Source organism: Perca flavescens, chromosome 1 (genome assembly GCF_004354835.1).
Source record: "Perca flavescens isolate YP-PL-M2 chromosome 1, PFLA_1.0, whole genome shotgun sequence".
Taxonomy (NCBI): domain Eukaryota; kingdom Metazoa; phylum Chordata; class Actinopteri; order Perciformes; family Percidae; genus Perca; species Perca flavescens.
The window spans coordinates 10,514,788-10,526,743 of NC_041331.1; the positions used below are offsets into that span (position 1 = coordinate 10,514,788).

At 45.1% G+C, this 11,956-nt stretch overlaps 1 protein-coding gene and 1 pseudogene across 1 annotated transcript; both read right to left on the bottom strand.

The window, feature by feature from the left end:
* Positions 1-8,489: 8,489 nt before the first annotated feature.
* Positions 8,490-9,503, bottom strand: LOC114559930 (protein FAM200A-like). Its single transcript, XM_028584985.1, has 2 exons — positions 9,204-9,503; positions 8,490-9,045 (listed from the first exon to the last, which is right to left on the bottom strand). Exons 1-2 carry the CDS (start codon positions 9,492-9,494, stop codon positions 8,569-8,571), a joined length of 768 nt encoding a protein of 255 aa, XP_028440786.1. The 5' UTR covers positions 9,495-9,503; the 3' UTR covers positions 8,490-8,568.
* Positions 9,504-10,794: 1,291 nt separating this feature from the next.
* Positions 10,795-11,594, bottom strand: LOC114555331 (protein ZBED8-like; annotated as a pseudogene).
* Between the last annotated feature and the right edge of the window lie 362 nt (positions 11,595-11,956).

The window sequence follows — 11,956 nt, forward strand, 5'->3', positions numbered from 1 at the left end:
GGAGAGGTGGGGACTGAAATCTTCACTGTGCTCCTCGGTAATTTGACACATGGTTCCGGGCAGCATTTTAACCATGGTGAAATTACAGGATATGGTCTGTAATAGACATGGACATTCAGCAGAACAAAGACAAAGGATAAAGACAAAAGCCTCCCCAAAGGAAAATTTCACACTGAGCTGATAAAGAAAAGTACAAAAGTCAGAGATCCACTTTTAAACACATATACAGTACATGACAGGAGCACAGGCACCTGCACACATAGACATCAAAAGGGGCTTGAGCACCTGCCCTTTTTCTTCCTCGAAAGAAAGTGCCCTTTTTTTTCTTCTTTTTTGAAAATAATGATTATAGCCTATATTTCTGTTAGCACACAGCTTCCATGTCAAGCACATGTATTTATTGAATTAAAAAATGCAAATATTAAGTTGAGAGATGATACTTTGTTGAGCTCTCTCTCTCTCTCTCTCTCTCTCTCTGTGATGCGTCACCTCGCGCCCCACACACATACACACGCACACACAGACACACATAGGCAGGAGGGCAGGCAGACAGAAAGCGGCAATCCCTTCCAGCTCCTACCCCAGAAAGTTTTTCTTGGCTTGTGTGGAGGTGAGTGGTGATGAGAGATCAAAGGATCAAAAGACTAAGCAGCCCGTGCCTCAAGTTTACAGCTAATTAGCCAAAAGACAAAACAAATAGTTAACTTCTGTCTTGCTTCCATGAGCTACTAGCTTGTGTGATAAGTTAGCAGAGGCATCATGGCCATACAGGCTAATGTACTGTACTTAATGGAGACACTCCAGGTGAACAGCTACAGTAAAATCTGTGTCTAATAATGTCATCACTCGCCATATTCATATACAAATTAGGCACTTACTAATTAATATGCGCTAATATGCATACATTTGACAAGGCCCAGTTAAAGTTAAAGAGTCTTTACCCCTTAAATGTTAGGTTTAATAATGTAGATTCATTTAGAAGAAATCTACAGATCCAGCTTAAAACAAATACCATTAAATGTGTATTTTGGAAGTTTTTTCCCATTAGACTAAAAGAAGACATGGAAGCAAAAGAGACCAACATCTCTAAATTGACCACAACATGTAAAAGTGTCCTGCATTAAACAGTAACTTCATCATTTTGATCGTAGGCTTCTCATTTAATAATAATAAGTGTTTTTTTCATTATTGGTGCAGTTTTTCCTGTAAAAGTAACACAATTGCCACAACAGCCTTATTCAGTTTAGTGTGAAGATTTTGTTGAGATTCTTCAAACAGATTTTCTGAAGTGTTATTTATTCCAATAACACTAAAAGAATTAAAATGATTTATTGCCATTTGCAAAATGAACAAAGCTTCTTAGTGAAGCTATGTCCCTCTCCTTGGTGCAGTCACTTATTCTTAATATATACTTGAAACTAGTAGCATAGAAAACATGCACACTGTGGCAGTTTCTTTTGTTGTTTGTTATTAACCTGATGAATACTAAAAAGTCTCTGTGTGAACTGATTATTTTGTCGAGTATGTTTTTAATCTATTGAACGATTGCGCAAGGGAAATAAAATAAGTTGTTAAGGTAGTAGTAGAGTTGTGTTAATATATTTAACGTTTTGTTTAAAACTATTAGGACTTTTTTTCTCCCTTGAGCCCCTACCGCCTAAAATGTCTGTGCACATCCCTGCAGGAGGAGCAGCCAGTTTATAATAAAACAGTAATTGTGGCAGTAATTATTACCGGTCCAGGGGTGAGAAATCTCCCACATACGCGCTCCGGACGGGAATAAATCACTGACCTGAGGTCTCATTTATAAAACTATGCATAGGATCCTTACTTGAAGTGTACGTACGCCCAAAAGCCAAAGATTTATAAAAAAATAAAAGTGTGCATACGTGAACCAGCCTCTTATCCCGCCCTGTACACGCCAATTTTTAACCATAAATAGCACCTCATGAATGCTGATCAGTATGTTTATGAGCCTGGCCTGCAGTTGTTCTTTCGTTACGCTGAATCATGACGACTGGCGGGGAAAAAGCAAAAAACTTCTCAGACGCTCAGAAATTGCTGCAAATTGAATAATTTCAGCCTATTCTTGCACAATGTAGGGACACCTGATCTATAGACTACATATATTTCAATCAGGAGAGACTTTGTTGCAGATATGCAAAGATTTATTGTACGTATGCATGATATGACATGTACAGTTTTTGGAGATTAGACTCCATCGTTATGAAATTATATTTTTTAGAGGGGTAGAAAGCCAGAAGATAATCCCCCTGATGGAGTCTAGACACTGATGGTGGTGTGAGGAGCCCGAAGACCGAACCGAGGAGCCGACAGCAGTGCCTGCCGGAGGAGGAACCAGGAGCCGTGCATGATGAAGACCGGAGGAGCAAGGGGAGGAGGAGGGTTGTGCTTTTAGCCTGAAATGACAACTGAGCAGCAGAGAGAAGACAGGTTTAAAACAGGGATGTCATGGTGTGATTGGCTCGTGAAATTCAAAGCCGCTTCTGATTGGTTAAAATAAAAGTGAATGCCTCTAACAGCTGTTCAGTTTATAAGAGAGAGAAAAGTGATTAAGTTTAGAAGTCTTCCTGCAAGAATTTACGCTGAGCTCCATTAATAATATCTTCCAAAATGGCAGGCATTACGGCACTCAAGGACAGCTACAATATACCAGACCTATATGATAAGATTTAAGCCTTAGTGATAAGGTTGAAGGTTATATATAATATTTATATAAAACACTTAGCTGTCTGCCATTTACCGCTGGAAACAGCTGGTTTCCCCCAGAGTGGTGAGGACCTGTATTTGGACCGGGATGGCATGGTTCTGGCGCGTTGCCCTCTGTACTGGACACACTTAAGTGCATAGATCCAAGAGCACAGCTTTAGGGAATCTAAATCGGCATATTAGCATATTAGTCATTGTCATGGTCCCTGAAGTCTCTTTCTCTCCTGATTCCTCCACTGGCGTAGTCCTCCTGCAGGGCCAGCAGTATGCAGCATTACGCACGGGGGTCACCGCAGCATTTATATGTTTACAACAATTTGTGATTGTTAACACCTTGCGAAAATCACAGTGGTATTCCTCCCCACCGAGATACAATTTGAAGACGAAAGTCTAATAGGCAAACACACTTTTCTTCATGCAGGTTTTGTCACAAACAGCATTGAAGTTCGAACCAATAACGAGGACATTAAGTGTAACGATTGCGCGAGAGCTTACGGCAGTATTTCTGCAGAGTATGCAGAATATTAAAGACAGATATTAGTTACAGTATTTACACTGTGTTCTGCCGTTATCTAATGGTAGAGTATTTGATGCTATCCTGTGTTCCATGCAGTCGGGCCATCTCCTCCTCCTGCGATCCGTAGCGGTCTTGTGACGGTGAGACAGCGCCGATTAAATATTAAGATCAATACTTGAAAATATAAAGTAATCTGTTATGTCCGTTCAGGACGATGTAACCTGTGTTCGTTTGGTAACGCCTTGTCCGTTGAGCTGCAGCGGCTGCTGGATGCTGGTATCATTGAGCTGGTTGATGCTTCGCCATGGATCTCGAATCTGGTTGTGGTCAGAAAGAAAACGGGCTCTGTGTGGACCTCCGCGCAGTAAACAAAGCAGTTATCCCGGACAGATACCCATTGCCCACGTCCGAGGAGCACAATTTCACGGCTCTACCGTTTTTTTCTAAACTGGATCTCAGAGAGGGCTATCTCCAGGTGCCCCTCCACCCTGAAAGCAGAAACCTGACGGCCTTTGTTACACACCTCAGTGTTTTCCGCTACACGAGGATGCCATTTGGCCTTAGTTCCGCCCCCTCCTGCTTCCAAAAGGTCATGACCTCAGTGCTGGCAGGTATACCAGGTGTGGTGATCTACCTTGATGATGTGGTGGTACATGGTGCTACTGCTGCTATCCATGACAGTCGCCTGCAAAGTGTATTCAAAGCCCTCGCCAAGCACAATCTAACCCTAAATGGTGGAAAATGTGTTTTTGCGGTGCCGGCGATTGAATATGTAGGCTTCCGACTTTCCACTGAGGGCATTTCCCCCCTTCAATCTAATGTGGAGGCCATCCTTTCCGTTTCCGAACCGACCTCGGCTGCCCAGCTCACTTCATTCCTGGGCATGACGGGCTACTACATGAAGTTCATGCCTCAGTATTCGGCCATAACGGCTCCACTGCGCCAGCTGCTTCGGAGAGATGTGCCGTGGGTCTGGTCCCTGGAATGCACCAAGGAAGTGCAAACCATCAAAGCTCAACTCATCTCACCTCCAGTGTTGGCACACTTTGACATATCCAGTCAAACCCTGGTCACCTGTGACGCCTCGGCCATGGCGATTGGGGCTGTACTGTCACAGGTACAGAACGGCATGGAGAGGCCTGTTGCATTCGCTTCCCGGGCTCTGAACCAAACTGAACAAGGATATTCGGTCGGGGAGCGGGAGGCCCTCGCTTGCATGTGGGCTTGCGAGAGATGGCACCTCTACCTTTATGGCCGCCAGTTTATGCTGAGAACTGACCACCAGGCTTTGACAGCCCTGCTCTCCTCTACTGGCACCGGTCACAAGCCGCTGAGACTGCATCGTTGGTACGACCACCTTCGCCAATACAACTACACTCTTCAGTTCACCCCGGGCCGGGATAATGTCGTTGCAGACCTTCTCTCTCGGTCAGTGCCTGCCTAGGCCCCACCTGACAGCGTCAACCACATCGAAAGTGAGATTATTCACATGCTACACACGCCGCTCGAGTCCACGGTCACTCTGCAGGAATTGAAGGCAGCCTCAGAGCAGGATCCAGTCATCTCCCAGCTCTGCACCTACATTCGTCAGGGATGGCTAAGGGCGTTGCCAGAGGAGCTGTTAGCCTTCTCTCGGGTCAAGCAGGAGCTCTCTTGTTGGAATGACACATGTGTGGCACGTGGGCTTTGCACTGTGATTCAGGGGGCCCTTCGCGTCCGTGTGCTGGCAATGGCACATGAGGGCCACCTGGGCATAGTGAAGCTTAAACAGAGATGCCGCGACCTGGTGTGGTGGCCAGGCATAGACAAAGACATTGAGGCCCTCGTTAAAGAATGCCCAGCATGCCTTGTGAGTGGAAAAACCGTCCGCCTACCCCCACCACCCCTGCAACCTCTGGCCTGGCCTTCAAAGCCATGGGAGCATCTGCAGCTAGACATATGCGGCGAGATCCACGGGGCCCCCCACTATCAGCGGTTCTTGGTCGTAGTGTATGACTTACACACCAAATGGCCTGAGCTGACCACCACTGGCTCTGTCACCTCCCAGGTCATCTTCTCCCGCTGGGGCCTTCCACAGACCATTACCACTGACAATGGTCCACAGTTTATTTCTGCAGAGTTTACGATATACCTAAAGGACAGGGGGATTCGACACATCCGCACGGCCCTGTATCACCCGCAGGCAAATGGCAGGGTGGAACGCTTCCATCAATCCCTGAAAAATGGCCTCAGAGCGCATCAGGCCCAGGGCTGCTCATTTAAACAAGCCATACGTCTAACACTGCTACACTACCGCGCTACCCAGCACTCAACCACGGAGGTTTCCCCAGCCTCACTCATGCTGGGTAGGGAGTTGCACCTACCCCTGGACAGGCTCCGCCCCACTGCAGGCCAGAACACACTCCCTCCAGTCGAAGCCTCAGTCACCCGCCGTCAGAAGCAGATGAAGCAGTGGTTTGACAAGAAAAAGAGGGTCAAGATACCAGATATCGCTGTGGCAGACTGGGTGAGAGCTCGCCGACCGCACAGGGGGAACAAGATGGCGTCATTTTGGTCCACTCCGCAGCAAGTGGCCCGACAACTGGGACCAGCCACATACCTCCTTGATGATGGCACCCGCTGGCACACCAGCTGCCTTAAGAAGGTGCCAGCACCTCCTGCAACGTCAACTCAGAGCAGCTGGGACATAATGCCACCCAGAGAGGAGCAGGAGGACTCCATACCTCAATCAGCCGCACAGCCTGAAGATACTCCCTTGTTGTCATACCCAGTGCCCCCACCACCATCGCCACTGCCCCAGCATCCACACCACAGTTTGTCACACCTTCAGCTGTGTGTTCTCCACGGCCAGTGCGTACGAGGGCACGGCCTGATTATCTGAAGGACTTTGTGCCTTGAGTACCTGAATGACTTTGTGTTTCCCTCTCATGTTTGAATTTCCCCCCAGAGAGGGGAAAATGTTATGTCCGTTCAGGACGATGTAACCTGTGTTCGTTTGGTAACGCCTTGGCGCATGCGGAAGTGACAGTTGTGTTGGTCTGAAATGTGTAGTTCCTGTTCTCTGAAAGTAAAGTGAGCTGCGGTTTAAAACCTCTCCTCCAGCGTCCTTATTATACACAACATAATCGTTATTCCCACATGTACTTCCTGCAGTCTGACATCAGTTTACCACCTCACCAACTGCCTCAACAATTACCATTGTCTCCAAAATGTCCTTACGCATAGGTCAGAGTTTGCGTGGAGGACCGCACATTCTCCTGTCAAGTTTTTTTTTTTTTTTATAAATCACAACCGTTGCGTGGGAAGTGGCGTACGCACATTTTCAGCTCCGTTTTGTGCGTACGCCACGTTTATAAATGAGACCCCAGAGCAGGTGATGGCAACCCCCCACCTACACTAAATACAGGAATCCAGTCCCAGGGAATTTGTTTATGTTATGAATGAATGTGGTGGAAAGTGTAGAATTAGTGTTAAGCCAGGAAGGGCAGTATGTGTGTGTGTGTGTGTGTGTGTGTGTGTGTGTGTGTGTGTGTGTGTGTGTGTGTGTGTGTGTGTGTGTGTGTGTGTGTGTGTGTGTGTGTGTGTGTGTGTGTGTGTGTGTGTGTGTGTGTGTGTGTGTGTGTGTGTGCGTGTGTGTGTTTATTTTAGAACTGTACTTCTTTAAAAAGTTGTTTTCTTGTTTAGAATTGGTCTGAAAGACGCACCAAATTGTTGATTGCAGGGAGCTGTTATAAGACTACACTCAATTATTTGCTATTCTACTTCTAACTGCTGCTCTTAAAGGGCAACTATTATATAGCATTTTCAGGTTCATACTTGTATTTTGTTTTTGTACTAGAACATGTTTACCTAAAGAAACACTTTCTTTTTCTCATACTACCCATTGCTGCTGCACCTGTATTCACCCTCTGTATGAAACGCTCTGTAGGAGTGTCTTTCTCTTTAAGCCACCCTCCTGACAAATCCCAGTCTGCTCTGATTGGCCAGAGTGTTTCCTGGAATGTGAGCTCCGCTGCAGGCTCTGCTGTTGTTTCCATAGACAGTTAAATAAATGGACAAACAGATCCCGTTGCTCTGGATGGAGATCAGTGAAGTATATTAGAAGCACTTTTCCGGTGAGGGCTGAGCGTTATTGCGCAGCCTCCAACTGAGCCAATGTGACGTGAGCAACCTGTCTGAAAGTTGTAAGTCTTCTGGTAGCTGTGCCAAGAGAAACTTCAATCATTCCGAATCTTGCAGAGACGGAGAGCGTAGGTATATGTAATAATAATAAGTTTATTTGATATAGCACCTTTCACAGACAGAGTCACAAAGTGCTTCACATGATAAAAAAAACATAGTAAGTTATACAACTAAAAAGACTAAAAGACTAAAAACAATCAATAAAAGACAAAATTTTACATACATGAATCAAAAGCAAATTTAAACAAGTGCATCTTAAGCTGCTTTTTAAAAGCTTCAACAGAGACTGCAGAACGTAAAACAATAGGAAGAGCATTCCACAGGTTTGGAGCCACCGCTTCAAAGGAACCTCTAGTCTTTAAACGGGTGCGTGGGACAACCAGTAATCCCTGGTTAGAAGACCTGAGGGGCCTATTAGTAGTGTATGAATGGAGCAGGTCCGAGATATACGCCGGAGCCTGACCATGCAAAGCTTTATAAGTCAGAACCAAAACTTTAAATTTGATCCTGAAGTTAATTGGAAGCCAATGTAATGAGTATAAAATCGGAGTGATGTGCGACATCCTGCTAGACCAGTGGTTCTCAACCTTTTTTGAACAAACGCCCCCTGACCTCTTCATGATCATCCTTTTTGGTAAAAAAAAACTGAAACAGAAGTTGCTTATGAGTGATGCAGCCTCTATTGTAGAAAAGGCCTTAAGTGGTTCTATTTCTGTTAGTATTTTTCATTTTTTATTAAGGCTAGGCGACATAGCATTTATTAGTAAGCTAGTAAGTATGTTGTATAATCAGAGTGTTGGCAGCATACTTGAAGAATATTGTGTTTTGGAAAAAAGCAAAAACACATGGATTGTTTGAAAGGTATTGCAAATGTATTTATTTAGAAATTCAAACAAATTCAGGATCACACACACATTTTTTTTAAGATTAACCAATCACGTGAACAATAACATAACCTAAATGGCCAATGAAAAAGCAGCGGTAGATCGCGCACTCAATTAGGCTAATTTGAATATCCTACAAACGGTCATTTGATTTCAACCGACAAACAAAGAAGACAACAGCTCAGCCACCTGAAGTGAACCGAAGAAAAAACGACAAAGGTGTCAAAAAGCAGCCACCGTAATTAATTACGGTCATTAGTGTGATCCCTGAGCTTGGTGACTTGCAGCCAACTTTTTCACATCAGGACACAAGGATGTCAGCTTGAGCCGGAGTGCACCTGACGTAACCAAATTGAGACGGCTGCGGTACTTCGTTTGCATGTGCAAAGCTTGACTGAACCCCTGCTCAACAAGGTATGACGTCGGAAAAGCAAGGAGCAGAAAACAAATCCTCTTCCACAAAAGAGGGAAACGCTGACCATGCATGGCCCACAAGACACGCCAGCCACATGCCCGAAAGGTTGCCTTGGCCTCCTCATCATTTTGGAGGTCGATGAGAGTTTCTTGAATTTCGGCCTCACTCCTGGACGCATTCGTTTGAAATGGCTCCGTCACCCACTCAGGGACCTCGAGTTGCTCAAGGTCCCTGAAACGGATCTCCATGTCCGCCTTCACTGCCCTCAAGTGATCGGCGTAACGCAGCAGGTGGTTATCGGTCAGCTCATCAACCACCTGAATGTAATTACAGAAAGGCAGTTAACATTATTGAGATTATTTTTAGACTGCCTTTGTAAATTAAAATATATCTAATAATAGGCCTACTAATAATAACAAGAATTATAATAATAATAATAATAATAATAATAATAATAATAATAATAATAGGCTACCTTGGCCAGTTGAGGGAAATTATTAAATTGACGCTTGCTCAAATTGTGTCTGTACAGCTCCAGCTTGGCAAGGAAACTGCAGATGGTGGCTTTTGAATGGACCAGTGTCAAGGCATCTCCCTGGAGCAGCAAGCGCTGAAACGCTTCATCGTTCTCCCCGCACAGCTGCCTGAAGATCCGGTCATTCAGAGCATGGCCCTTAATTTTGTTTATGGCCCTGACAGCGATGTTCAGAGACTGGTGGAGAGAAGGACTTATATTTTTGGCCACTAAATTGTGACGGTGCAACATGCAGTGCACTGTTAAAGGTCCAATATGTAATATTTGTACTGTAATAAATCCAAAAATGACACCAGTGCCTCATCAGATATTTAGGAAACATGTTAAACTGAAATACTATCTTTTCTGACAACAATGCTAATGTCAGTATTTTTTCTTTTTGAAATTTACATTCCGTGACGGAATTTATGTTTATGTTTTGATCTGTGTGTTGTTATCAACGGCCCAGTTTGACAGGCAGGCCGGGTTGCCAGATATACCTGTAAAAACGTAAACCCAGCGCGCTACAGCTGTAACGGTAGTACAGCCATGACAGCAGCAAACAAACGAACAGGATCAACAGAGATAGATTCTACATGACATAAAAAAAGAAAGGAGCATGTTTCTAACAGTTGCGTGACCAGAGACGTAACAACCCTCTGGTAAATATTGGAGTTGTATTTGAAAGATGGAGACAGCTTTGAGCCCAAAAGGACGCAGAGTTGGCTTATTTTCTCCTGAACAGGTAAGCATTAGCTTCAGGCTAATTTATCGCAGCTACTAGGGACGGGCATTTTTTGTCAATTCAACATTTGTGTACTCACATTGAATTATATAGCTAAAGTACCCGAGTTGGTTACTTGCAAAAACAATTGAGACATAGCCAGTAAAGTGATCCCGACTGGTCCTGGCTAACGCCGCCATGCTAACCCTGCTAACTGTTAATGTTACCGGGAGGACCAGGCAAGCAGCCCATAGCTGTTTACAGCGTGTAGCCTCTTCAGCGGCTGCAGCCGACAACGGTGAGTTATTTTAAGCCACGAGAGGGGGGCTGTAAATCGGAAAGAGAGGACTGTGAGTTTGCAGTGTGTTTAGCGATTGTTGCCGTAATTCTAAGCCAATGAAGTGTTTTCCGTCGGCAAGGTAGTGGTATTTTTAGCGTTTCGTCTTGTAATTCTAAGCCGAGGAAGTGTGCCTGACTGGCGTGTGGAGAGGACAGTGAGGTTGTTGTGTTTTTAGCGGTTCATATTGTAATTTTAAGCCGAAAAAGTGTCTGTCAGTTGGTTATAGAGCTCCGCGTGAGCACAGGCTTTTATGACTGTCAATATAGCCAGCATCTACCGTTAGCTACTCCGCTGTGCTGTGGAGTAATGTCTGGCTATGTGAGAAAAGCGTCTAGCAACATTGTTGTGAATGCTGTGGTCTCAGCCTGGCAACCCCCGTGAACTGAGCAGGAGGGGGCGGGGGAAACGACTCTCAAGTATTTTGAATTGGTAGTGCAGTAACTATTTTAACCGCTAGCTGCCAGTATTACATACAATATTACATATTGCACCTTTAACACCTGCGGCACACGCTCCTTTAACAAAGTTGCAAAGCCACGGTACCTGCCAACCATTGCAGGAGCTCCATCTGTGGCACAGGCGAGGATGTTGGCGATCGGAATAGAGTTCTCCAGCAGGTACTCACTCAGGGCCCTGACGATCGTCTCCCCTCGTGTGTCAGTGGAGAGATACTTGGCAAACAGCCACATCTCTCTCAGACATGTAACGCACATACGCCATCAACAGAACATTATTGTCCATTGTCGTGGTTTCATTCAGCTGGATACTGAATGGATTTTTAACGCAGTGTGGCACACAACTGCTGCTCAGTATCCAGCGCCATCTCCTTTATTCTCCGAGCCACACTGTCATTGCTGAGCGGGATGGCCTGCATCACTGGCGATGGGTCTCTCTCCATGACAGTGGAGATGGCCTCTTTAATCACTGGGATAACCAGCTTCTCCCCCACTGTAAATGGCAACCCGGACTTTGCTATCAGGAGAGAGATGTTATAGGGGGGCACTAACCCACTCTCTGCCTGGTTTTCCTTCCTAACGAACATCTTGGAGATGGACCGTTTTGAAAGTTGATCCTTGAGGTCCTGGAAATACGCAGCATCCTTGGATGCCTTATCGGGGTGGATTTTAGTTAAGTGCTCCTTTAGACGGGACGGTTTCATTGCCTCGTTAGAAAAAACCTGCTGGCAAAGCAGGCACATCGGGAGCTGGATGTTTGCGGGTGAGGGAATAAAGTCATATCTAATTTACTCAACACTATACTGTCTGCACTTCTTCTTATTTTCCACCATGGTGTTTGAAAGTGTTTTGATATCAAAATGTTGTTGAACTATCTTTTTTTTTTGTATTTTACCAGCACAGCTAGAAGTGTTACTCTAAACATCAGCAAATGATGGTGTTTTGGTTGTATCCGCGTAATTGTGCTTGTGTGCATTTTGATTGGACACATTAATCTTAAACCGCGAAGCTTGTGTACATTTTGATTGGACACATTAATCTTAAACCGCGAAGCAGGGCTGCTGTCAAAGTCCTCAGCAGCGTTCTTTCTACCACTCTGACAGCTGCCGGCTGCGGGATTTGTTTATAAGCGTTGCTATGGAGATCATTTGCCGGTAGCGAGAGAGTAAGCTAGCAGGACAAGTCGGAGTGGGCT

What these genes read in the sequence shown, in the direction of transcription:
- LOC114559930 (XM_028584985.1), bottom strand. Translation starts at nt 9,494, where the DNA reads ATGTTGCACCGTCACAATTTAGTGGCCAAAAATATAAGTCCTTCTCTC. An exon ending in ATTTCCCTCAACTGGCCAAG is followed by an intron (nt 9,046 to 9,203) that starts GTAGCCTATTAT and finishes AATTACATTCAG; the next exon opens with GTGGTTGATGAGCTGACCGA.